Genomic DNA, 27,532 nt, shown 5'->3' with positions numbered 1-27,532 from the left:
CTTTGAGTTTTTTCGTTTGTCAATTTGGTCAGATACAGCCTAACAATCCGAGATTTTATGATAATGGATGCAGGGATCAATTATACTTCATGTTCACATTGTGTACCCGTGCTTGAGGATGAGCAACTGTACAGTGCTAAAGCACACCTCTTAAATGCGTGAGAGGGCCAAGAAAGTGCAAATGTAGCACTTGTACTAATCAAACAAACTGGAGGGTCAAACTTACTTAGGCACATTACAGATTGTCTAATGTGAGTGCAATCCAAATTGCTTCAAGGTCCTCCACTCGAGCCCCAAAGACCACAATGTTTAATTTTCCTATCAGGTATCAATAAAAGTCCACAACTTACCCAAATATATATTTAGCAAGGATTTTTTTTTTTTAACTGAGGCTATACAGTATTAAAGCTATACTTTATCCATTTGTATTAAACTTGCTATCATAAGAAACCTGGTAGTTGTTTTTTTTGAATGGTCAAGCATCCCAGCCTCATTTTCCCAAGATCGAAAAGCGGCATAATCACGGTACGCGACAAAAAAAGTCATTTTGCATCATTGGAGGTAAATAAAGTGAGGTAAATAGATTTCAGCAAAATGTACTGCTTTTCTAGTCTTCTGACTCCTCAAAGAGCTTTTACACAGCATGTCACACCTAACCATTCACACACTGATGACAGTGGTCGCTATGGAGTGAAACCATCAGATGTAACTTATCCCATTCATACGCCGCCGACAAAGCAGCATGAGCAATCAGGATTAATTGTGTTGCCTAAGGACACAACGACTCTACCACTGAGCCACAGTCGCCCAAGGCTGCTTTGGTAAGAGGGGGTCAAACTACATACCGTAAATTCCGGACTATAAGCCGCTACTTTTTTCTCACACTTCGAGGACTGCGGCTTCTACTCCGGTGCGGCTAATGCATGGATTTTTTATGGGGGACAATGAGCTTCTGCCGCAAAAACATTTGTCTTCGTCACGTCGGATCTTAATATCAGTCATTTTGCGCTTCATGCACGCACCCTCATGATGGAAAACACACGGAGAAATACATATGATGCAGCTTTCAAGTTAAAGGCGATCGACCTGGCTGTCAAATAAGCTAACAGAGCTGCTGCACGTTAAGATGACACTGACAGCGACAACAGAGACTGAGGAAGTGAGTAATGAAGTCATTCTGAGGCAGTGAATGGATGGACTTTTTCTTGTGAAATATATTACGGTCATCTTTTTCATCAGCCGTGTTACAGACACCGTCGGCTAGGCTTCGTATTGTAACGGTTCATGTTGTAAAGTCAGTAGTTGATAATGTGTTCATAATTCCGATTATGTGGAGAGTCGTGAATGCACCAGCGAGAACGTGTTGAGTGGCTGTATGAGAGAACGCTGGGGGAGAGAGTTGGATTGTTACGGCAAGTTATGTGTTGTTCTCTGCTGTAAACGGCGTGGTCACGGCCGACAGTGATCGGGTTATTAAGTTATTATTTGAACGCTCTCGTCGTCCTTTAACGTTCGTACGGACGCTACAGTATTTGCGGATGTTACCGGTAGCCTAGGTCTGTGTAAATAGCTCTTGTTATAGCGTGGACACCTGCGGCTTATAATCAAGTGCGGCTTATATATGTACAAATACATTTATTTACTTATTTTTAGCCGGTGCGGCTTATATCCAGGTGCGCTCAATAGTACGGAATTTACGGTACTAGTTCTTCATGTTTTCAACCCACTGAAGCTACAGACCTATTACAGGTCAGTGGCTGGGACCACACTGCCAGAATCTAAAAGTAACGTCCGCCATCTTGCTAGGAAGATATACTAACTGCTTTGTCAAGAAAAATTAAATGAACTGACAATTGCAAAATAAAGTATATTTCAACTTAAAACTGGTATGGACATAGGGGATTTTGAAGATCTTGCATAGATGTTTGAGGCAATCTCTACATTGCACATTTCACATTTCTACTACAAAAATGAACCAATTTCAAGACAGAATCATGTTTCAATGGCTGAATTATCCCTTTAAGCACTATAATGCAGCCTCCTACTACACCTCACATTATGACAAATAATTCCTTTATAACAGTTATGATCGAACCCACTGTACATGTTAACAATTAATTTACAAATTCAGTTTTGCACAAAATACAAACATTGAGGTGATGGTTTTCCATCCAACACACAAGTTATACCTCTCTTCTAAATGTATCAATCCTCCCCTAAAATCATGACCTCTTTCAATTAGGTTGCAAGAGAACAAAAAACACAGAATTCAGTTTCAAAAGAACTACTATCACTTATTAAGGATCAAAACAAGAGAGTGCAGAGAGGGGTATCTGCTAATGAAAACAAAGCAGTGAAACAAAGAGTTTTTATGTGATTGTCAAATTCTTACACACTAAACAGCTTTTAAACATGTCCACAGCTCCGCACTTAAAAACAGGAAGGAACAAGATTTCATGCATCTGACGCAGCGATTTTCATTCATTGCCGCTGAAGCTGCGCTTGACACCTGTCAAGTTTTGCTGGGCCAGTAACATAACATATCTCGAGTCGAGTTACGTACTGTATTTTAACTCAAATCAATGTCGCAGAAACATACATCACTTCTCTCCAGGAGGAACAAAATCTCTGAGCACATCAACATTGTGCATCAAATTGAACCAAAATGCAGCATCTTCAACTATCTTTGGGTGAGGAGAAAATAACTGTCAACGCTTCTTCAACTTACAGAAACAGTGGTAAACAAGCCAAAAACTTTGTCGTAAGAACCGGGAATCAAATGGTGAAATTGGCAGGATAAAAACAGGTTAGCTGATTCATAAAGGTGACATAAGATTACACTATGTAGTCTTCAAGTTTGTGTCAGTAAAACGACTAATATGGGCAAAGATACTTTACTTTACTATTTTCTGTAATGTATTTTTCTAGAAATATGTAATAGATATTATGGATTAAATGTTGACCTGTTAATCTTCCTAACACAGGTTTTACTAATCTTCAAAGGGCATTTTAATTCCATACAAATCTTAAAGTGTGCCTTGGATTGTTTTTTAAGGACTGCTGTATTTTGACGGAATTCATTTGTTGCCCATACAACCCCTTCACATGTTGCATTAAAGATAGCAAACCTGAGGTACCTAAAGAGTGACAGCTACAGAGACCCTACATATTGTATCGCAATTCAAAATTCTGGCATCGAGACAATAAACCTGTGTCAATTAAGCTTATTATTGCTAATTTGGGAACATGAATTATTGCCTACTTATCCTGCCATCCTATTGACTTGTTGGTAACTTCGTTTTTGACTATTCACCGTTCCTTTAAAAGACTATGAACTTTTTTTTATATAAGGAATCACCATTTTGTTTATTGTCATGCATTATCCTTTTTCAGGAATAATAATTAGAAGGTTAAACAGTATATCAATATATATATATATATTTATTATTGGGATGCAAACATGCAACAGTGTAGGCCATAATAAGGAGGTTTAAAATTGATGTGAAACATGTTTTAGTTTAATACTGATGTCACTCTTCAACTGTTAAAAACACCTTTTTTTTGCACATTTTTTTAATCCCACTTCCACCAAGGCCAACTGGGCCAAAAAGCCATGCACTTTTTAAAAAAAAAATAATATATATATATATATATATATATATATATATATATATATATAGGGTATAAATTGTACCCTAAATTATTTATTAATCGTGATTAATAATTGTGATCTCAAAATGGATCAAAATAATTAGTAACATTTTTGCTAAAATGATGCAGGCCAACTTCTATGTCTTTTCAGCACTTCAGCAATAAACAATATGACTTTCCAGTCATTTCTTCCAATTGGTCAATTCATTCGCAGCAAACAATATAGACAATTCAATCAAAACAATTAGCAATTGGGCACTATTAAAAAGACCTCAACATATTTCTGTGTATGAGTTTGCAGATCTATAAAAAAAAAACCTTCACCTTTTTGCCACAATAATAGCTCCAAAAAGAGATGTCAAACTCTTACTCATCCTTTTGGAGACAGAGAAAAGTTCTCTTCTTTTGAGTTGCTGTCATGATTCCCAATAGTGGGGACTTCATCAAACATCTTGTTTGTTTACATCATCACTGATGATGTGCTTTGAATCTACCATTAATGGTGGACTGTATCTCAGTTTCAATCAATCTCTCTCTCTCTCTCTCTCTCTCATAAAACTTTCAGTTTTGCAGTGCTGATTGTTTAGCATCCAACAACACCTCATAACAATCAACCTTTTGCCTTCCATGAACAGTATGGGGATGCAAAACAAACACTTTGCTACAGTTACGTCGGACAGGACAGTCCAGCCTAATATGCCATTACATCTTCAAGTCTTCATTCTGGTACCACCAGAGTAAAGACCAGCTTCTCTCCGTCAACTGTAATACCTGATTCATACTTTGCTTTGTAACGTCACTGCTGCTATGCACTTAGTACTGCATAACTATAGACCATATAGAGAAAAAAACCTTCAAGGTTTTGCCTATCTCATGGAATTCTTGATTTGAAGTTTGCAAATCAAGAAATCTTTGAGATAGGCAAAGATTAAAGGACCAATTTTCTTAGGCAAAAATACCCCTTTCTATATTAACATACACAAAGAGCAAACTTAGAAACATGCCATACTCTGGCCAGAAAGGTACTTACACTGGGCTTGAATTCAAAGAGCAGTGATCCACCATCATCTCAGGGAGAAAATCCAGTTTAAATGAAGCCATGATCGCAAAATGTTTTTCTCTTGAACACAAGTAATCAGGTGATCAGTTGTTGGTGGTAAACTCCAGATTGTACACTTGTTGATAAGTCCCTGGCGAAGGTATAACAAGGTGATCAATAAAACAATGTGCTGAACAAAACCAATCCACATAGAGAAGCTGTCCAAAGGACAACATATACAGCACACAACAACTGACCAAGGAACCACCTTAGTTTGAGACTCAAAAGGAGCACAAATGACAGACACAAAGTCACAGGCCTTCAGGTCAGCTTTCCAGGCTCTGGGACAGGGACTAACCACAGAGGGCTGCTGGGATCACTGGGGCCATAAAGAGTAATGGCCATTTGGGGTCCTACAATCAAAATGCTGATGGTCCACAGCCTTTGTGAACATTTCTCCTAGACCAGCAGATCTGGCTGCAGCGTCAGATAAACAGCATGTCAGATTGATGGTGATAAGGCCCAGTGGACAGAGGGAATGAAAGAGGGAGTGAATAGTCCTCCACAGCCAGTAGCTAATCCCTGGACTAGCCATACCAGGGGCGGACAATTAGGTTCCGGCCTGAGGGGGGCTGTGTTTACCCTGTTGTCCTACAGGCTGCACTGTTTGTATGTGATTTGTGTGTGTAAAAAAAGTTGGAGCCAATGTTAAATGACACAGGCTTTTGTCTGTGTGCACACTGCGGCACTTGTATATCCACATCCTTAACTATGAAACAAAAATACTACAGCTGAGCAAACATTGCCAGTTTGTCATTCCGCCTTCAGAGTGCTTTTATATATATATATATATATATATATATATATATATATATATATATTTGTATTCAAACAGGTAGTGTTAAGACAGTTCAAGATTTTATTTGCCCAACAAAATTAAAACTTTGTCTTGGCCTCTGCACTTGTGTTACATCCATAAAGAGACAACAATAAACATCATTACCATTAAAAAAAAAAATCAAACAAAGATTATGTTCTTATGTAAAAAAAAAAATCAGAAAAATACAAAAAACCTCATGTTCTTAAAATGCATGTGCAAAAATGCCAAGAAAAAGTATAGTCCAGTGCCTACCCGTTTTAATTGTCATTATTTGAAAGTTTTATAGACACAGGGATATTAAAAGCTGTTCAGTCTACAACGGGGATCTCTGAACGCCTTACCAGAGGGCAGCAGCTCAGACTCTGTATGTAGAACATGGGAACGGTACAAAGTACAAAAATCAAAGCCTAACAAAAACTGTTTTTAAATGCAAAATAATGAAATTAAAAACATGATTAAAATGTGATTAAATTGTTGAAATTCAAAGATTAATCCTTAAACATGTTATTTTTTCACAGCCCACAAACATTTGTGCTCGAAATTAAACTATGTAGAAGAATGAGAAGAAGAAAATAGAAATTTACTCATGGAAAAAAAATAAAATAAAAAAAAATAATAATTAAATAAAGACGCTCCCTGCTACTTCCATATCGGCTCACTGAAGATTTCATCTCACACATTTTTCATATGGTCATTATAAAACTGAGCAGGTTAATGTACAAACCACAACTCACAAGGGAATGCTGCTTTAAACTGAAAATTACTGGACTTGTTTATGCTCTTATTACAGATATAGGAAAGTGGAATCAGAAATCAGGGTGAGAGAGTGAGAAATTATGGTCAAGGAGCCACAGGTACGATTCAATCCCAGGCTGCCCACTTTGATGACTGAATCCTTTGTACATGGGGTGCACAAACTAACTCCTAGTCCACCAGCGCCTTTTTTACATTAAACCTTGAACAGAGTTTTCAACTTAATTTACAAACCTTATGTAACAGCCAAACACAAAATCCTCCAACACGGAAATGTATTTATGTTTATGTTAAAGTGAAACATCAATTGATCATTCTTGGTCTCCCTCAGTGCCTAACAGACAGATTGTGTCTCCCATTTTAATTATTTATGTCTACAATGCGCACTATGAATCTTCTTGCAGTCTGTTGTTGTTGGAGCTTTTCTATCACACAAAATGTTGATTTGTCAAAGTGAGGATGTCATTGTTAGTCAAACTGTATCATTAGAATTAACAACAGAAAAATAATTCTGATAAGCATAATGTAATTATCAAAGCATATTCACAGTAAGCATAGTTGCTGCCATATTTGAACTCCATTGCACTGGTTCCACCTATCGGTAGTTACTCAAAGCATCACTAATTTAAAGGGATGGTTTGATTACTTTGCATTTAATTTCTATTTGTTATGTACACATCACAGTTTGCATGACACCCACTTTTCATTATATTTTACCTTCACTCACCAAAACATTATGTTTCACTTTTTTTAACTTCTCTATAATTTAGCTGTTACATGACTTTCAGGAACTTAAAAAAACAAACATGATAACACCAAGCCCACACGCTTTCAGGACATTATCTGAATATGTTTCTGGGTTCATAATGTCACCACATTCACACACAGCCCCGTTAATATAACCTCGTTCTTAAGGGACAGTGCATGCAGGGTAACTTTACTGCTGTTTCCAACTACTTGAAGGTGAAAGAATTCTGAAATAAGGACATCATAAGATGCACGGTAAGGCTTCTTACCCCCCTAGTGCCAAGTTAGAGCCTTCTAAGTTGGGGACAGGGAGTGTGGGCTGTCCAGTCTGCTCCAGAGGCACATACAGAGTCTCAGACTCCAGGCTTTCCATCCACGGCTTTAAACTAGTGGAAAAATGCAGGATCAGACACACAAAAAACAATAACAATAAATACAGTGACTTTAATTATTTTTTAGCCACAGACTTTTCCAAATATTACAGTAGTACAATCCTAAATGCCAATACACTCATTTGGGCTCCAACAGATTAGTTCCCAAATTAAGGCAGTCCAAAAAGCAGACATCTGATAAATTGAATGGCATGGAGATTGATTGCACCTGGTGTTTGTCAGGAGGTGTAGCTAAGCATTTTTGTCAATCATTTGAAATTCCCTTGAAATAAGGTATTTCATAACCTCCACTGAACTTTAAAGTAGTTCATGTATATAGATGTTACATACTTAAACATAGTTTGGACTTCAGAGCAGTTTGTCTGTTGTATGTGTAGTTGTGTTTGTGTCATAAATGTTAGCTTCTGTGTCAATTTTTTTGCTATCACCCTACAGGTGTCTCAACCTGACTGTTCAAATACATAGATTCCTTCAGAAGGAGTTTCCTCTGCTCCATCACTTACTTGGGACACCGATTGAGCAGTTAGTTAGTGAACTACCATTTTCTGCTGTTTTTGCCATACACAGGTTAACACTTCACAGGACATAGATTTTGTTAGTCGTTTTGGTCTTTGCACACCACAATTTATCTTTACAGTTTTGTTTGAGCCTTTGTTTTGGGTACAGGGAAGGAATACTTTTTACTTGTGTGTTGCAGTGAGGGTGTGAGACTGCTTGCCTCTACTCTAAGTATCAGAATGAAAGACCGAGGGATTCAATCTGTAATCACTGTGTAATGCTACTTCTGTTTGCCACTGTGTTTGATAGGATGAATATCAGTATTGAGAAACCAGAAATGTCAGCATTGCTAAAACCAGCAATGTTGATGAGGGCCAAATGCAGAAAAATGTGTCCAATGTTGATCCGTGTGCTGCTGCTCCACCCACATAATATATACTTTAAAAGAACATCAGTGTGCACTCTTCCATTTTCTTTAAAGTATTTTTGAGGTTGTCTAACTCAGATTTGATCATGTTTTGAAGTTGCTTCTTTTTTGCAGTTTTGAGCATTGGTATTGTCTCCTTGTGTAAACACTACAACCAAACATATATTTAAACTTAGAGATGCATCAATCCACTTTATTGTAGTTCTGATATAATTCTAATTTTTGATCATATATAGAAGTAGTTATTCCATCTCATCTGAACATCATAGACACAATTGCATTACAGTCTAGACCTGAGTGCTCTGCTGTGCCCTACTGCCCTCTAGAGGTATTCTGATAAGTGAACAATAACTCTCATGACGCAGGTGCTTATGTATAATAGGTTAAAAACAATTAAGTAAGACTTGATTGCAAACAAAGGCATAATACTGTATGTAAAATGCAAGCGGCAATCCTGCAATTTCATTGAGTTTTCCGCTTGAGGCTGGTTCCAGGAGCCCCTGAAGTCACATACACTCAACAGTAGAGCTCAGCGATATGACCTCAAATCAATATCATGATTACTATGCATGCTGCCTGTTGCTGTTAAGTTAGTTGCTTTTATTGTCTCCCTTAGGAGAAATTTGTTACAACCAAGCGCCTCTGCTCTACAGATGCTGACACTAACCATATTACTGACAGGGTCCCAAATTAACTTTTTGACCGGCCAAGGTGGTGGTTAGATGGCCAAACATGTTTTATACCAGCCGAAATGACAAATTGTGTAATGTGTCACATGTACATCTGTTGCATACATTTAACTGAGAGAGCATTATGTTCTGTTGAATCAATCACAGATTGAAATCACAGATTCAATCATTTTATCAGATCAGGACATTGAGAAATTAAAAAACCCATTTGCTGCCATTATTTTTTAAATAGGTACCTGCATTTAGCTTGGCTGGTATTGATTTCGGACCCTGTTACTGTGATTCATTTTTTAAAGTATAATCTGAACCGTGACACCTTTGAATCTATTTTAACTGCCTCAAGGTTAATCTTTACATCCCTTCATATAACATAAACTTCCTAACAGCACAGAACACACACATCACTTCATTTGCACTTTTTGCACACGGTCCTCCTATTGCACATATAGCCATATAGCTGGGCTCTTGTAATATAGCCATAAGTAAGGTCCTTTACCTGCTTTTTGTAAACATAACAATGAGCATGGTCTTGTTACCTGCTCTTTTGTTAATGTTAACAGACAAAGAGTAAGGTCCTTTACCTGCTTTTGTAAAGTGTCTCGAGATAACGCCTGTTATGAATTGACGCTATATAAATAAAGATTGATTGATTGATTGATATAACATCAGTAATGTTGTTTACTTTTGTATGTTTTTTGGACAATTTTTAACAGCTCTACAACATCAAAAAATGTTTTATTTGCTTTTAAATCTCTAAATGGCCTTGCACAGCCCTATCTCGTTGAGTACCACCCTAACATGTCCACCCATATCCATTGATATTTACAATCTATAGCAAAATGTCATGGGACAATTTATTTTTGTGATTTAGCATTATAAAATTAAAATCTGATAAAGACATTTATATGACTTATCTGGATAATGATTTCAAATTGAAACTACCAGTCAGATTATTTAAATGCTTCACTTTTTTTCAATTACCGGTATTCATTGTTTGCAGGAACTTGAGAATTATGCTTTTGAATGTATTGTGTGTAGGTTGTCAAAAATGTTTAGTACTTTTATACTTTTAGATATCAAGTTTTAAAATGGTACAATCTGTCATAGCTGTAGTGTTGCCTCACAGCAAGATGTGCTCGTTAATTGGTGATTCTGAAATTGACCGGAGGTGTGAGTGTGGCTTGTTGTCTGTCTGTCAGCCCTGTGATTGACTGGCAAACAGTCCAGGGTCTACCCACCCAGCCTCTCGCCCAAGGACAGTTGAGATTGGTTCCAGCCCCATGTGACCCTGAACGGAAAAGCAGTATAGCTAATGGATAAATGGATGGATAATGTGTCATTTTAAAAATTAAGGGCCAGATTTACTAAAGGTTTGCGTGTATTAAAACATGTGCAAACTTGATACCACCAGAAAAAAATGTGCTATCTGATCTACAAACAGCGTGCAGTGAGGATTGCGTCTTTCATATGAGCAAAACAACACATACTGTTCATTTAGTACGCTTGCTTTAATGAATATGCAAAACGAGGCATTTCTGCCCAAGTGCGCAAAATACTGGGAGGAGAAAATGCAAAGAAGTTAAGTTTAGTACACGCAATGTGATTTAGCAAGCCAGGCAAAAATTGCGGTGGTTATGACGGTGTCTGAATTTAACACCTTTGAAAAGAACGTGCTTATCCAAGAGCCCCAGTGTTACACACTGCAGGCTGCAGTTAGGAGGAGACATAGGATCGACAAAAGACGTGTTAACATGTTTAAATGACAGAAAATAAATGGTATGCATTTATTTTGTATCTTGCTTCAATAATAGTTAAAAAGAAACGCCATGATTAAACTGTAACTGAACATTCACAGCGTCTGCATTCTAAAGAATTTCAACATTGACACTAATGTCGTCCTATTTCCCTCTTCTCGCCAACATTACATTTTAAACTGGGCATTTCATTTTCTCGGGTTACGCGTCTCTGGTGTGCTCCGGAGCGCTTCTCCAGAGCGCGCTCGTCTCTTCACTGCGCTGTGGGACACTTGAACAACTTCAGTACCTGTTGCCATGAGATTTATGTCCGATCAGACACAGAGCTGACCAGCTTCTGGTGCGCAACGATGGCACGAGTGGCACACACACTGCGCACCAGTGCCAGAGAGGACCGTGTTTAATTTAAAAAGGTTTTCTTATAAGCCACTTTTTCCTTTTGTTATATTCAAATTTATATGCTATTACTTGAAAATACCGGACGTTCCTTTGCCTCTAACTAATATCTATTTTGCGCTTGCAGTCGTCCAGCTTTCCGTCCAAACTCTCTGTGACGTAAACCAGTAGAACACGCAAAAGCCTGACAGAAATACTACCGCCTTCACAAGGTTTGCACCTGACGTCATTCACGCAAATGTTCTTAGTAAATCACCCGCAAAACGCCCACAAGCCAAACGTGCAAACTTTTGCGGTGAACACGCAATTTATACTCTTTAATTGAGATCTTAGTAAATCAGGCCCTAAGTGTATTAAAAATCCCTCTCATTAAAAAGGTGCATTGGAGAGGAATTGTCAATTTCATTACCAATCTTACCAATGTCTTTGTGCAATTTAGACAGTATGCAGGAGTTAACTTGCAAATTTTGACAATTGGAAACAACAATTAACCAATATTGGGTGCCTAGGAGTTCTATTATATTACTGTGGTATCAAATCAGGTATTAAATCTATAATTCAGGTTAACATGACAACCCCTGAGAACTGTGCTAGTGATTTATGTAACATCTTTTAAAATAATATCAATACAATAACTAGACTATTTGTAAAGTGTCTTGAGATAACAATTCTTATGGATTTGTGCTATAAAATTAAAGATTGATTTGTTGATTCAACCCTATGCTGTCTCGAGAACTAAAACATGCTTATTATTTTGCCGACATAGGCCTACTCATCCTGATTTATGCTCGCTTTGTATGGAAGCTCTAAGTGGATATGCATCCATGCATTTATGTTTGCTCTGTTATCCCATGAGAATTAGTAAATAGACTGTTATCTACAGATGTAAGTATATTTAACCTGTTATTTCCGGATAACAATGGTGTGTTTCCTGCCAGAGTTATTTCATCTGTTTTTTTCCAGAACAGGAGAAATTGATTTGTCACAGGAAAACGAGAATTATAACCCTCAGAGTGCAGGATAAACAAGCTGAGCTCTTTAGAAAACAACCAAGATGTCCTTGTTATGATGGGAAACCCGATCTAAATAAAATGTAAGGATGTTTGTCTTCATATGCCGGTCTTCAGTAGTTTTGGGAGTATGTAGATTCATTAGAGTAGACTGACCTTTCTATTTGGATATAATTAAATGCTTGTCATGGCCAAGAACTATGTGAGTTTTAGAAGATTTCAATAAATATACAATAAATTACTGGACGACTTTTTGGCTCTGTTGTGCGGGCAATGGTCCATCATAAATATTGCTATTATATGATATACATTATGGTCATTTTTTTTTATGAAAAATATGAACTTGATGTATAATTCGGAAATTATGAAAAAAATAAGCAGTCCCCTTCCTTATTCGACAACCTGATTTGGGATAATGTTAATTATTGCGTAAAGTATAAACCTTTTAAAATCATAGCAAACCCCATACCATACTTCGCTTTACGACATTTGAAAGGTAAGTCACATCTAAGGCAAAATATGCAACCAAACTAAATGTCATGACGTCAACTGTCATCCATATAATGACTATCATTTATCGCGAAAGTTAACTTGAAGCCCGACCAAGTACTTGCTGTAGCTTAATGATCAGGCTGACAAGTACATGAACACTACAGCTGCTTGGGTATGTTATGGTAACATTAGCTAGCAAAAATAGCTTTTGGATAACTTCAACAAACTTACCCTTGTTCTTTACGGTACTCTTTATTCGACTTGTGCTTGCAACAAAAAGTCGGGTTGGATGTTTACTTGACCTGTCACGTAATTTAATCACTGCAAGTAGACACTAACTGAGCGCTACATAGGTAATATAATGGTCTGTCTCTTCATAGAGTTAGCTAATGTTAGCAATTACAGGGTAAAATGGCAGGCATACCATCTGAACCGTTACCACTCGACAGCTGCAGGGGGGATAGGCAAGGAAGAGTCTGATGAAAGCCAACATGATGTCTGGTATTTTCTTAAAAAATGTCATATTAAAGCTGTATGCGGAATTTATTATTTTAGTTAGATAACTTCCTCAAAAATCAATCTTTTGGTTTTAATTGTTCTTTGGTAATGCATTAAAAGTGAAAGTGATAGTACCCTTAGCTGCACTGTAATGTGGTACAGTCCACAACGAGACGCCTGATGACAGTCCTTAAATTGCATCCACGTTTTTCTTTAATTGCCCCTTTCTTGGCCATCCAATTATTGAAAGTAATGCTTAATAAGGAATACTTTTTCTCTAAGTGTCAAGGGATTGTGGTTTCTTTATTTTGGTTGGCAAATAAACTAGGGCTACTTGTTTGTAGACTATATTAGTTGAGAATTTGTTGGAATAATAAATTAATGAATAGAACAACGATGAGAAAGTGAAACATAATGAAAGGTTAGAGTACTCTCTCTAGACTGCTTTGGGTAATGTTAAAATGACTAGCAGCCAGAACCAAAATTAGAAAGTTAGTTGAAATGTTTCACTTACACAAATACTTTCACATACACATACTGTAAATGAAAAACAAATAAGATACAGCAAAATATCGTAATACTCATCGAGTACACTCATGCCTATTGAATTTTAAGTTTAAGATCTCCACAGTTTGCAGTTATAGAAACATTTTTAACTTATATCAGCCAATCATCAGTCATAACTCTCTTTATTTCTGGCACCTATCCATCAAAGAGTCTTTATTTAAATACAAATATACAGTACAAATACATTTCTTAAGTACATGAACTGTGCATGTCTTAAAACAGACACGTTAAAAATAGTTAAGAGTGAAAGCTGCGGTGTTGTTGGGTCACTAACTCAAGTTTTCTCTTATTTGAAGAGGTTCAGAAGACTTTTTTTTACTAACAAAAAGTCCTTTGTCTGTCTGATGCAGGTAGCCGTTATAGAAGTCTGCTGCTGACAGACGCTTTTTAAGAAGCACTTCCTTAAACCCCACCCAGCCATCCTGGAAAAGAGAACATTAATATTAATGTTTTAGCATTAAAAGTATGGAATCATTTCTAAAGGAAAATGACTGCAAGACACAGAAATGCAGAGATAATAATGTAAATCGATTTGTTTATGGAAAATGAGTTTTGTCTCATGTGTAGTTGAAGCTCCCTTTACTAACTATATAAATAAAAGTTAGACTGACCTTACAACAGACGGCCAGAGTATTGGACTCCCTCTGATAGCTTACTGAACCAGGGACTGGTTTCCTCCTTTGATCTGCAAACAACAAGTATGTCATTAATAATTGCTCAGGAGTGAAACAGTGCCACAGCAAAAACTCAAATGCAAATCAGAGCTCCATTAACCTTGAGTCCAACTCTGCTCCTGAACAAATGCCAAATCTAAAGTTTTCATTTTAATAACAAAAACAATGGTTTCCATCTTTCGTTTAAGTAAGAATTCCTGACTTTAGTTAAAGAATGCCCAGGGTGAGAACAAAGAAAAGCATCACATCCTTTGCACCGCAGAGCTGCACAACAAACAATATGAAGTAATTTGCTTCTTGACACCCCTTACATGCTATAATGCAATGCTTTATGTATTAATGGTTTTGTTTCATTTAATTCTGTCCTGTCCATTATGGTTGTTGATGTCTTTGTCTCTTTTCCTATCATGCTCTTGGTGCAAGACAAAACCCCCCAGGGGCAATAAAGGTTTCTTTTAATTGCATTTCTCAACACAGACGTATGTCAGTTTTCCATTGAGAAAGTACTTCTGGTGGACATTTTACATAAATCCACATACAAATTAGTCCTGCACCATGCAGTTCACTCTTTATTTGATTCTGAATTTAGAGAGAAGCTATCAGCACCTTACTCTATGTGGAGTAGTGTTCTCTTGAAGAAGGAGCACGATTTTATCCAAATAAAGCTCTGAGTCATTTTGACTTTAATGCTCACTGTTAGTATACCCATTAAATAAGGTTAGAGCCATCAAAGTACGTGACTAAGAAATATTATTTCCTTTATTTGGACACCATACAGGACTGACACCAGAATGAGTTCACATTCACAAATATTCGGAGACTCTGTTTAAGGTGGAATTAATTCACAAATTTACCTGACAATGAAATGTGACATTTTCCCACAAAATTCAGAAGTTTAACTGTCCTGCCCATCCATATGGTCTTCAAATGTGTCTGATAATAGAAAAAAGTATACATTTAGTGACAATCAACAGAAACTATCTTTTTTTTTTTTTTACTGAAAAATATTTCACATTAGGCTCCATTACACGAGATCCGATGGCACGATACAGACGGCTGATGTGGTCACAAGTCTGCTCCTCCCACACCATCCAGCTCATGGATGTACTAATTTTTGGGGCTGTTAAATGAAATTATAAAATCAGTACGCAAGTTCATAGTTCCTTATTTTTTTATATTTAGTATGACAATGTTATTTGGACTATCATACCAAAGGTTGCACCTGTCTGTCCTTGCTCCTTTTTATTCACCATGCGCTCAGGCAGTGTCATCAAGGTGTCAATCAGCTGCAATTCACAAAACAAACACAAAAGTTGTTTTTCAGACACGCATTCCTGAAAATATATGATCATTTCATGCAGACTCCCCCTGAAATCTTACTGAGTTGCTTCATCACACATGTCCCTCACAGCTAAAGACGATCCCTGGTGGACGAAAGGGGTTCAAAGCAAAAGACTCTTAATATCAATATGATATGATGTTTGACACATTGACAACATCAACAAAAGTGCAGAGAAGAATATACTGCTGACCAGATAACATAATGAAGCAGTTTCATGACTTGCACTCGGCTTGTTCACAGTGAATTTTCCCTGGATATTTCTTGTTGTGTTCTCACATTGACTAAGTCCAAAAATTACAGGAAGCTTCCAGGAGTATTGTGAAAAAGAGAGCCACAGAATCCTTGTCCTATTAGTTAAACCATAGGAAAATGACAACAGGCATGTCAAAAAACACTGACCATCTGTGCTCCCTTCGTGGCTAGGGCAGAGCCGAGCTCATCAGCAGTGCAGTCCTCAGGGACATGTTGGACCTCCTGGTTGAGAATGGGGCCCACATCAAACCTGGATTGAAGAACATTTTTTCTTTTTTATATTTAAGGAAGAAAAAAACAGAAGAAACATTACGATACCACCGTCTCTGTATACCTGTCAGGACGGATCTGCATGATGGTAACTCCAGTCACAGTATCACCATGCAGGATTGTATGGAAGACAGGTGCTGGTCCTCGCCACCTTGGCAGAAGGCTAGGGTGAACATTTAAAATCCCACTGAAAGAGAGCGAGCACATACACCCAGTTTAATGAGGTTAGTAATAGCCTTAGATAATTTACACTCAGATTTCCATCACTGCCTGAAGTCCTGAAAAGAGTATGCAAATCAGGCTGTATTGCTTTGCAAATGACTTTATTAATTAACAATTGAAGGGAAACGAGTGCTGTATGTAATGTATCATTAGAAAGGAACGAGTGTTCCAATGAAAAGGTTAAAAGAATTAACCCCCCCACCAGCATCACTACAACACCTAAGAAACATATTTGAAGAAGATACATTATATAAACCTTTGTAATGAATTTCTTAAAGTTGATATTGGGGGAAGTCTTTTTTTGTGATTATGATATTGAAACTTTAGAACATCTGATTGTCAATACAATCTTTGTAGGGACAAATTCGATATTGTATTTCTGACAATGATTAACAGTCACTGAAATTAGAAAATAATACAATCACAGATGGTACATTCATAGAGAATAAAAAATGGTACACAACTCTCTTCTTTTGGCCAAACAATTAAAAATATAAATGTAGATTCTTTCTGCAAAAGTCAAACCAAGTTCTTATATCTTCATGAGTGAGTTAAAAACTTTACAAACACTTTAATTAAAACCAAATAAGCTTAAGAGAGAAAAAGAACTATATACAGGTTTGATTTCAGATAACACTGTGGAATCAAAGACTAATATGTACATGATTAAATAAAATAATAGTGCAGTGGTGAGTAGTGCAAAAGATGCTTAAGTAAACATGATTACAAAAAAGATGGTAACAGGTGGGATAACTTACGTGGGGAAGAGTTTTTCAGTATTTACATTAAAGGTTTGCATAGATTAATCATTCAGATTAAATAATATACAGTATATACAATACATATGCATCTATATCTACATTCAAATTGTGTGTTTGGTTACAGGGTTATTTAACAGTCAGACAGGTCAGACGTATAGGAATAGAGCACCCTGGTCAAACAGATATCATAATGGAACAGTTTCATGATATGCACAGTCACATAATACTTTAAATACTGAGTGTCATCACCCCCTTCTGCAAACTGGCAGTGTTTTCCTGAATATTGTCACACCAACAACATTTCTGGAAGTTTCAAAGAGTTTTTTGTATATGCAAATAGGGCTTTTAACTTTTAACATTTGCATGACACATGTGACAACATGTGTCTTCAGAGCCATTGAGGGAGTTGCCCCTGGCAAGCACTGCTGAGCTGGTTGGAGGAGGGGTGGGGGTGGGGGGGGGGGGGGGGGGGGGGGTTAAGTGTCTTGCCCAAGGACACATCGGATATGTTGCTAGCAGGAAGCTGAGGATTGAACCCTCGACATTCCGATCGACAACGACTCTATCAACTGAGCCACCAAAGTGTAAAGTATGGAGCAGATTGGTTCGGCAAAGTTGTTCCACCGTATCAGAGATAGTAATAAGGGGAAGGCAGAGGTGTTGTATAATGTCGGTGCTGACAGGTGTGGTACAGCACTGTGTGTTTTTGTGTTTTCCTCACATTCAAGACAGCATAACTTGTAGTGGATCATGTGGCCTAGACTAGGACTAAATATCAGTTCACCGATTTTAGCACCAGATTAATAAACAAAGATACTCACAATGGAAACTTGTTGATTAGTCTCTCTGGGAGTAAACAGCCAAATGACACCACCACCCCAACATCAAAGCGTCCATCCACACTGTCAGGGGGCCAGCTGTGGGTAGGGAGCTGGTTCTCTAGAGCAAACCTCTTCACTGGTACATTACCAGACAGAGTAACAACTTCAAGGGACTCCACTAATCCATCACTGGAGCTTCTACAAACAGAACACAGAGCTGAAGTCATCCTGCACTCCTTTTTCTTACTCCAAGATGATAAAAACGAGTCATTTTATGGGCTGTAGAAACGATGAGCAAAAAACACTAACGTTAAAATTATAATGGATTTAAAACTAGAGATCTTTTATCAAACAACAAAACACTACTCTTTACCCAGAGTCACCTTTCTAAACTGCTAATTCTGACAATGATTTGCAGCAGGAGGATTTTCTGAGTGTATGATGTATCAGCAGCTAATTTCTCAAGATTTTGAAAACAAAACATGTAAATGGCATTAACTTGTTACAATGAAGCAGCATTTACCCCCAGACAGCCATATTAATAGGTGGAGGTCTTAAGAAAACGACTGATTTTTACTCATTATCACAAAACAAGTGTAGTAAAATGTATTCGTGCATGCTGGCTGAAAGGCTTCCATACAAAGGGATAGGGGCATCAGGTGATTCATGTACGGTTCAACGTTTTTGTCAGAAAATTGTCCTTTTTCCTTAAACAAATACATGTTTACCTTCCTGTGACGTTATATTATGCTTCCTCTACTAATAAAGTCCCTGTGTGCTTTAGGCTCTATCTTACCTGCTTACAGTGAGGAGTTTGAGAGACTCCACAGCGAAATGGTCAGAGCCGAAGAACATAAGTCTCCAAGGGGGTCCTGATGACGAAAGAAATCTGCAAAGCTGTCGCGGTCGCCGGTTCGCCCCCCTTCCTCCCCACGTCTTACAGCCTGTCTGTAAACTGCAGTGCTGCAGAAGGTGAAGGACTCTTAGAGAAACTCCTGCTGTCGTGTTGTTTGTCCACATAGTGACACCAGCTGTGCGCTTTGGATCAGAATACTATCGGCGTCGCAGAGCTTAAAATTGATGTGTCTTAGACTGTTAAACATCAGTCACTACTTTATGGTCACTACAGTTGACTAGCCAGTAATGTGTCCCCATTAGGCGCCGCCATGTTTCCGATCACACTTCCGTCCCTATTTCTTCTTCGTGGATAATTATTTTTTAAAATCTGATTTGTGCTATTCAGAGAAGCTTAGTGCCCCCAACTGGACACTGGCAGAAGTAAAAGGATGCTCTGTTACGCATTTCTTTATGGATGACCTTTCCAAAATTATAAGTATGCTTCACAAGATATTTAAATTGATGGCATCGAAATACTACTGATGTAATATTATCTATTCAAACAAGAAACGATATCAATCGTAATGCAGGAATAACAAAACATGGCAATATAATAATAAAGAAAATGGGCAAAGATAAAAGCCCAATTTATAGAAAAATGTACGGAAGCCCTGATTGGCCATACATTTTATTTAACTCAATTTTTCCATGATAGTGAGTCAATTTCAGTTGTTTTCTCAAGATCTGAAATTACTTTGGTCTATTTCTCAAGAGTAATGACACATAAATTAATTTCTAGGGATTTGATATTTACGAAATGGGAAAACCAGCGTTATCTTGAAAATATGACAGAAATCAGTTGAGATCTCAAATTAAACACAACAAAATATAATCAATATCAGAGGAAAACAACGCAAAATAAAAAATATATCAGCAAGGGCTTCCATTAATTGTCAAGTGACTACAAAAAGTCAAATACATACGAGATCCCAAGGCTATGGTAGAAAAAACAACTTATGGCAAGGCTTATGAAAAGGTAACAGCTTGGGAGCCTGACATTAAAAAAATATTGTGAATGATGTTATGTATAGGTCCTTATCTGGAAAATACATTTTACTGTAACATTCATCCTCATCTATTATTCTACACGATTTGACTTGTTTGAGTTTATCTGTTTACTAGATTAGTGTTGGCAAAAACCTGTTGTATCAAAGGAAGGTCTCAGGATCAGTTGCCATGTTTCAGTAAGTCCATTTAATATAAACCCTGTTTTTGCTGCAAATTTGGGATCAAAGTTGACAAAATTTTCTAGGTGGTCACTCCAAAAAGATGGGGTTTGCAAAAATGTCAAGTTCAAGGTTTCTAAATGCTGATTCACAAACCAATAAGGTCACTTCCGTTTCTTACACACCAACAGTGGTCTTAATTGCCTTATTAAAAACTCAGAATTTAGTCAAACTAAGCAAGATGTAGATTATTCAGTTGTTCTCTTAATGGACTCAATTATTGACCAAATTGTCAACAAAATAGGTGTAAAAATTGAGCGCGTATACCAGTGATTCAAAAATTACTGGTATATACGCTCAACACTTCTGTGTCCTGGAGTAAGACAGCTACTGTTTTTTGTATTGACAAAAAAATAGTAGCTGTCTTGCTCCTGGAGCCAAAAGTGTTGGTCTTGCTCAGGGACAGAAGTGGATTGAAATATTTTACAATGTGATGGTTGTCAACAGTAATTTAAAAAACTGTATTTATTTATAGCTGATTAGGTCTTAATAGACTTTAATCATTTTCACTTTAATCACTTTCACTATAATCACTTTCACTAATATGTCTTTGTCCCTCCAACTAATTATGGAGTCAACCAAAGACATGCATGAGGGAACATTTCAAAAGGTATATGTATTTCTTTAGTTGCTCTGTTTTCATTAATTTAATTCATACTTTAAAGGCCTTCTGAACACAGTATTACTCTGACCATTTTGGATTTCTTCTCTCTAATATAACACAATGTCATCAACAACCTGTGTTTTTCCTGGTTTTAAACAACTATTATGTTCTTGAAGCACCAATACAATACTCTTTATTTTACTCCAGGAATTTATATCTGAATGTCTGTTTGGTGGGACTACAGTTCAAGGTGCTGAAGAGCGGAAATCTGCATCCACTTCAGTGTGGAGCTTCAGCCAAGTTCAGGATATTGTAGCATCATCCAAGCCACATTGACGTTGAAGTTCAGCTCAGCCACTTTCATCTCTTTGGTCTTCCTCTTGCCTTTCGACAGTTCTTTTCTTATATGAGTCCTCAGTTCTTAGGTGCTGATTTATAAGATGAGCCTTTGACCCAGGATCTTGCGATTGATTTCAGCCAATGCCACAGAGAACACAAAAGCCTTTTCATCAGATAGACTTGCATAAATATCCACTTCCTTCTCTTGTTTCTCTGTAAACAAAATGAAAAACAGTCAATCACTGAAAGTCCAGTGGCAGTATAGCACTTAAAGTTTCAGAGAGGAACCTTTTGTTATGTCAAAAAAGTAATACATTTACTTTAAAAGTTACACTGCCTACTAAGACATGCTGAGTCTATTGGATTAACACTGGGATCTTGCAGTGACAATAAAGAAAACAATACACTGCTTGAGATATAAATCAAAGTCAATGTGGCCTGTGGTATTATATCGGAAAAGCTCTAAGCACAGCTGTTCTCCAACTTTGTGTGTAATGGCACACTCGCTCATCTGTATCAGCTCACTCCCTTTCAGAGGTTGCTCTGTAGTTATTAAGTTATTAATCCAAATAACATCTGCTGCATTGTCTGACAGGATGATTAAACACCTTTGGATTATCTGATTATGTTGAAAAGTTCACTGCCACACTTCAACTCGTCTGCAACGATATACAAGCTCTGACCAGCTGGGAGATGTAGGCCTACCACTTCACACTTGGTTAGTAAGTTTAAATGTTTTAATAACCTGAGAAATGTAATTGTGCCTGTTTTAGCTGGTGCTGCCTTATTTAGCAACAATTTCATAACCCCCCTCATCACCCTTCTTAACAAATATAAACACGACATTGCAGCACAGCAAAGAATAACATTAAAAACCTGTTCCTACCTTGTAGGACAAAAAAAAACACTGATCCTAAGACATTGGCAAATTCGCTGTACTCTCATGAAGTGCATAAAACTCCCGCTTTGTGATCTGACCTCTTGCTCTGTACCTCTTTTTGTATTTAACAATGCATATAAAGCAGAAAAACAACAGATTCCCAGTTATTTAAATCCAAAAAAGAATGTCAAAACAAATAACATTACCTTGCAGCAAATGTAATGAAAGATTTGAATAGTGACAAAGGCGCTAGATCCAATCAAAAAAGTGCTGATCTCAATTTGGTAGGTGCCAGATCTTGTTCTGGCACAAATTAAGCCCTGCAGAAGACTAGAAAATAATTTGTGAAAACATTATGAAATACTTAGTTACAAACTTTTTGGTAGAGAGATAGAAAAGTATGTATAAACTGACAACTTTCCCACTTTACGTTACTAGTCAAATCTGTTATGACAGGTAAGTAAAAAGAATTGAGAAAGAAAGGGAGCTTAAGGCCCCATGTCCACCTAGCGTTTTTTCTCAGTGCCAGCATGTTTTTACAGTTGTTTTCAAAGGGTAGTGAGCATTTTCAGAAGAAAGCAGCCGCCTGGATGAAAAGCGCAGCTCCCAGCGACTTTTGAACAAGTGCTCTACTATTTTTGTGTGTTTAGAAATATTTCAACTTTTCAAAAAGGCGCTGCTGACGTCACGAGCGAATTAACCAATCACAAGGTTGAAAGGCCGGTTCTCATCTCCTTGGCAACCAAAAACAATGAAGGAGAAGTTGGTCTTGGCCAGTTCAGTTTCATATTTATTTAATTTTAGTAAGCCTGAAATATGACTGGAACCGGGCTTCATCCAGTAACGACTCCTGGACAAGGCGGAGATATTCCCTGTATTGTTGTTTCCTATGGATTGTGTTGTAGCCACATCCTCCTCACTCTGTGTCTGATCAGAGCTGTGATAGTGGGGCCGTCATTAAGAAGTTCATCATCCAGAAAAAGTAGGAGGTGAGAATATTGTGATTGATGCTTATCGTAAAGGGAACAAATAATCTCAAATATAATAAAACATGCAGTAAAAAGTAACGTAGCCGTGTCATTCAAACAGCGGCCGTTGTCAAACAACTGAGACGGGGTGAAGTGCAGTGTTTTTTCTCTCAGCACACAAAACGCTCATGCGAGCGCTTTCAAGCGCACAGCCAGCGCTTTTCTGCCTGGAAAAAAACGATAAGTGGAAACGGGGCCTTAGCCCTCTTTAACTTACCAACTAACCCCAATTTTTACATTTTGAGAACATATGAAAGCATACATTTAAGTGCAGGCTGCCATTATGGTAAAAAGGATAATCCCTCTTTTTTTTTTTTTTTTTTTTTACCCTTTTCCTCTTCCTGCTTCTTCAGTCCCACTGTTTTTGGTCTTCCACGCCCCCTACGAATAGGATCTGATTGGCTGTTTGCCCGAGGTCTTTTCCTGTTCTCCATGTCGTTCGTTAAAGAAGGATCTATTCTCTCTCTGCGAATGCGCTCCGTCCTCCTCCGCTTAAAGTCCAGTTTGTCTGCAGCAGAAAAACAAGCAAACATTGAAAGCCCTTTTCTGGACTGAAAGTCTGCTACCGAGCTCAGTGGCAACTGTGTTACGAAAACAAGCGTGACAATCATAGGCATATATGTTGACTTTAAATGTCTTCACTCAATTTTTTTGGGATCAATGTAAAAATGTTAGCTGCTTTGACATTAGGTGTTACAAAGAACAGATATTGGAATATTCTCCCTTCAAGACATGCTGAAAACCTTAATTTATTTTTTTAAGCATAAATCATTAGTTTCATTCAAGTGGAGTCTTACCTGCTATTGCTGGAGAAGAGCGCTCATTTAATTTGGCGTTTAGCAGCTTTCTGCTAATAAACACATAACCACATGGACAGGACTTGCACGCAACTGGGATCTAGAGACAAAAAGGAACCATAACAAATAATGAATAGCTGTGTTTCCTTCATACAAAAGTATCTACATGAGCCGCTCAACCAGGTGAATAAAATCTGTATTCTTTGGTGTTCTACAAAGTAAGATGGAGCATTGATCCAAGTCCGTAAAGGCTCTGACAGACCAAGAAGACACAGGTTCGGTAGGGCCCATTTAGCATGCCCTTTCTAGTCTTCTCACTACTGGTGCGGTGCGGTCACACTGGCAATCCATACCGTGTTGTACTCAAGCCTTGTGCAGGAAGTGTACCGTGCAGAAGCACACCTCTCCAAAGTGTGCCAAAGCCAAGAAGTGCACCGTGCCTGAACCCTGAACACTGTGCCCGAGCCCGGTACAGAGTGGTCTCAGTGGCTACACGAACTGGACTTTAGTATTTATTTCCCATTTGTTCCCATGGAGCAATGAGGGAACAGTATACCAGGATGATGGGGATTGATTAGGATAGAAGGTAAACCAGTGTCAGTAATGGCACCAGTGTTCTGAAAGAGCATGGATTTTTGCAACACCGTTTTAAATGCAAACCTTTGGTTGTTGTGCACTAAGGGATGCAACAATTCTCAATATAATATTGAACCGTGCATCCATGGTTTGATACAACTTGTAAATTGTAGTATTTTTAGTTTTGCTTCAACTAGCTTCCAAGCATTACATTTCCATCTATTTGTGTGTGCCTGTGCGTCCACGTGCTGGTGTGGGGAAACTCCTCTCAATGCATAACTATCCCATCACTATGTGCTAAAACTGTGGGAAGCTGCCAACACTGGTCATTTCACACATTATTTTTACATAGCAAGCCTTGACGAGAGACAGCAATATAAGGAAGTATCCCCTTCTTTGAATGAGTGGTGTGGGGACATTTATGTTTGGGTGTGTCATCTACTCAAATGGAAACATTTACGGAGTTTGGCGGAGGACATAGCTAGACTGTAACTTAACTGACGTGAAGCTACTGATAGCTGTCCTACATAGCAACCAACTGATACCTGCATGGTGCAGACGGGGTGAGCGTGAACGGAGAAAAGACACAACAGTGATTGAAGCAGTCATTATATACATGAAATACCAACTCTTTACAACCCATTGCTGTGTGAAAGTATTTGAAAAGTACAGAAAAAAAAAAAAATATATATATATATATATATATATATATTTAAAACACTGTAATGTCTTCCTATTTTACATGAAATTACATTAGAAAATTAATGGGAGTGTATGGGAGATGTAATGATTTCCTTAAAATAAATTTTCTTTTTATGATGACGTGGTGAGTGACATATGAAATGCCTTAATTTTTTTTGAGCAAGCTCAAAGCCTGAAGCCCTGATAGTCTGAGTTAGTGGAAACAGCTCATGAATCAGCTTTGTGATACCTGATATCTCTGGAGCTTCAGGTTTAGTCGAGCCAACCCAACAACAATAACAAAAAAAGCCTGGACAAGCTAAGCATGCTTTGTATTCTCTTCTGACATAAGAACAGAAAGACTGAACTGCTTTAGCCTTTTTTGTTGCAATGACTTGAGTGGGGATGAAACTTTTAATGTTGTAAACAGAGTTGGTGATAAACTGACCCTATACAAATCCTAAAACTAAATACGGTGAATGATATACTGATAAGTAAAGGAAATAAATCATAATCTCTTGTTTTCCATATTAAAACTAGAACACATTCTAATCTTGTATTTATAGTTTTTTTTCCTTTATGGACTGTCACATGCTAACTTTGCTAAATGTAACTTAGTATTATGTTGGGTAATGTTGGGTCTCTGTAAATAACATAACGAGTAATAAATATTGATTGACATGAAACACTCTCTTACCACTCTCTTAAGATGATAGGAGAGATATAGAAATCTATTACAGTATTTTGAGACAGAATTACTATTAGAAATACTGTGACTGTAGAGATATGCAGTATCATACACATAGACCTGAAGCACTATGGCACACAAACATATACTTGTGTATTTGCTCATAAATAAGTATATACTTGACTGCATTTTGGGATAAGAAAAAGTACAAATGTTTTTGGACAGTAAGTGGAATTGGTGTGGTATAAAATTGTTGTCAGATATTAGCAATCCCCTTCAGTAATAATGGTTTAAAAACAATGATAAATTAATTAAATGTTGATACAGTGTTGTATACTGTACTACAAGGAATGACGTGATCTACAAATCCAGATTTTGATTGAAACATCATTTTTCCCCGTCAAATTTCTTGCGTATGGTGGGGTTTTTTTGTACCATGACGGATTCCCTCAAATAAGATTAAAAGTTTTTATGCATTACCATTACCTTACATCTATGGCCTATTTCGCAGTCTAGGCCTACTGAACCCATACAGACAACACATTTCAGTTTAAGGACAAGTTAACATGCTGACAGAAAATAATAATAATAAATAAAATTAAATGTGCTAGTCTTTTAAAATCCCTCAATAACGGTTGTTTTTGCGTAAATTCGTCATTTAACAATTCCCCAGAATACGTTGTATACCATGTTTGTTCTCAATATAACACCATTATAATAACAACAGCACATTGTGTCGAAATATTACGTGTCAATTCAAGAATGTTACGGCACAAAAGTGGTGTTAATAAGTACTCATATGCACATTTGGGGGGGATAATTTAATCAACAAGAAGCTAAGATTGTTCATCTTCATTTAATTTAGCGATATATTCATTTCCAAAGAGCTGCTCATATTGAGGCTCAGTGGGAGAGAGAGCAGCAGCAGCTCGGTGTGAGCTGCCATGACAGTCATCAGTGAAAGAAATAAGAACCACATTATCTAAACAATTCATTCACAATGCCAACAATTAAAATATAAAAATATTATCTCACCTGTTGGTCGCATTCAGGACAAGATTTAGTAGCCATTTTGACTTTCTTTGTTTTATTTGCCGACATAGTCCGTTTCTTTCAGCGATAGACCGATGGTTCAATGGAACTACAACTTTTCTCTGTAATACATGGACGGCTACTGAGTCATTACTACCACCATAAACTTCATAGGCAAACAAACTTTTATCGGTTTAGTTTAACGCAAACGTACTTATAGCAGGCAAAATACTTACTGTTGGGGGAATGCAACAGCAAGGCGCATGCGCAAAGCAAGTCCATTTTACTGCTGCGTTGCATTCAAATTCCATGGGAAAAATGGCAGAGAACTGCAAAGTCCCTCACACCCTTTTATGAAGGTAAAGTTACAGAGCGAGGCATACAAGGATTTATCGACCGATTTCATTTCTGTTGAAATGTGAAAGAACTTTGCATCTAATAAATGAATAATGGTCTCCCGAAACTGAAACAGCTATTTATGACATTGATGTGCTGGGATAATTAAGTCCTGCTTTTACCAATCTGATCTGTGGTTTTGGTATGGGCTATATGAGTTATATACAATAACCGTTACAACCATGATAAATCGTCAATGGTATGGACATAGTACAGCGGACTACTAACTCAGCTGTATGGACATACACACCAA

At 37.5% G+C, this 27,532-nt stretch overlaps 3 protein-coding genes across 13 annotated transcripts in view; all 3 read right to left on the bottom strand.

The window, feature by feature from the left end:
- celf1 (cugbp, Elav-like family member 1) overlaps window positions 1–13,194 on the bottom strand; it is a 33,478-nt gene extending 20,284 nt beyond the window's left edge. For 2 of the 9 annotated variants that reach the window (XM_079339979.1, XM_079339982.1), the window contains exons 1-2: window positions 12,960–13,193; window positions 7,340–7,456 (exon numbers count right to left, since the gene is read on the bottom strand). In XM_079339979.1, the coding sequence (XP_079196105.1) occupies window positions 7,340–7,443 (104 nt within the window). In that variant the 5' untranslated portion in view covers window positions 7,444–7,456; window positions 12,960–13,193. Of the gene's footprint in view, window positions 1–4,681; window positions 4,986–7,339; window positions 7,457–12,959 lie in introns of those variants that run through there. The other 7 variants (XM_079339981.1, XM_079339987.1, XM_079339980.1 and 4 more) reach the window with 6 other exon arrangements.
- A 712-nt stretch (window positions 13,195–13,906) lies between these two features.
- On the bottom strand, window positions 13,907–20,071 carry mtfmt (mitochondrial methionyl-tRNA formyltransferase). Of its 3 annotated transcripts, none has more exons than XM_079339997.1 (9): window positions 18,932–20,071; window positions 18,136–18,333; window positions 16,396–16,518; window positions 16,209–16,311; window positions 15,678–15,753; window positions 15,496–15,587; window positions 15,322–15,400; window positions 14,405–14,478; window positions 13,907–14,215 (listed from the first exon to the last, which is right to left on the bottom strand). In XM_079339997.1, exons 1-9 carry the CDS (start codon window positions 19,153–19,155, stop codon window positions 14,063–14,065), a joined length of 1,122 nt encoding a protein of 373 aa, XP_079196123.1. In that variant the 5' UTR covers window positions 19,156–20,071; the 3' UTR covers window positions 13,907–14,062. The 3 variants fall into 3 exon arrangements, with proteins under 3 accessions (XP_079196123.1, XP_079196124.1, XP_079196125.1); XM_079339998.1 differs by having other exon boundaries at window positions 15,690–15,753; XM_079339999.1 differs by lacking the exon at window positions 18,136–18,333.
- A 136-nt stretch (window positions 20,072–20,207) lies between these two features.
- cUnh16orf87 (chromosome Un C16orf87 homolog) lies at window positions 20,208–27,154 on the bottom strand. The gene is made up of 4 exons (XM_079340009.1): window positions 26,887–27,154; window positions 23,907–24,006; window positions 23,438–23,617; window positions 20,208–21,414 (listed from the first exon to the last, which is right to left on the bottom strand). Exons 1-4 carry the CDS (start codon window positions 26,950–26,952, stop codon window positions 21,296–21,298), a joined length of 465 nt encoding a protein of 154 aa, XP_079196135.1. The 5' UTR covers window positions 26,953–27,154; the 3' UTR covers window positions 20,208–21,295.
- Window positions 27,155–27,532: the final 378 nt, after the last annotated feature.

The sequence above is a fragment of the Symphodus melops genome, assembly GCF_947650265.1.
Source record: "Symphodus melops genome assembly, chromosome: 3".
Classification (NCBI taxonomy): Eukaryota; Metazoa; Chordata; class Actinopteri; order Labriformes; family Labridae; genus Symphodus; species Symphodus melops.
The sequence above is the reverse complement of the archived record's forward strand: the minus strand, read 5'-3'. Positions and strand labels throughout refer to the sequence as shown.

Coding starts and splice junctions, on each gene's coding strand:
- mtfmt (XM_079339997.1), bottom strand. CDS start 19,155: ATGTGGACAAACAACACGACAGCAGGAGTTTCTCTAAGAGTCCTTCAC. Junction 18,334..18,931: donor AAACTCCTCACTGTAAGCAG/GTAAGATAGAGC, acceptor TTCTGTTTGTAG/AAGCTCCAGTGATGGATTAG. Junction 14,479..15,321: donor ATGTCACATTTCATTGTCAG/GTAAATTTGTGA, acceptor TGTTGTTTGCAG/ATCAAAGGAGGAAACCAGTC.
- cUnh16orf87 (XM_079340009.1), bottom strand. CDS start 26,952: ATGTCGGCAAATAAAACAAAGAAAGTCAAAATGGCTACTAAATCTTGT. Junction 24,007..26,886: donor GTCCTGAATGCGACCAACAG/GTGAGATAATAT, acceptor TTTTGTCTCTAG/ATCCCAGTTGCGTGCAAGTC. Junction 23,618..23,906: donor CTCTTCTCCAGCAATAGCAG/GTAAGACTCCAC, acceptor TTTCTGCTGCAG/ACAAACTGGACTTTAAGCGG.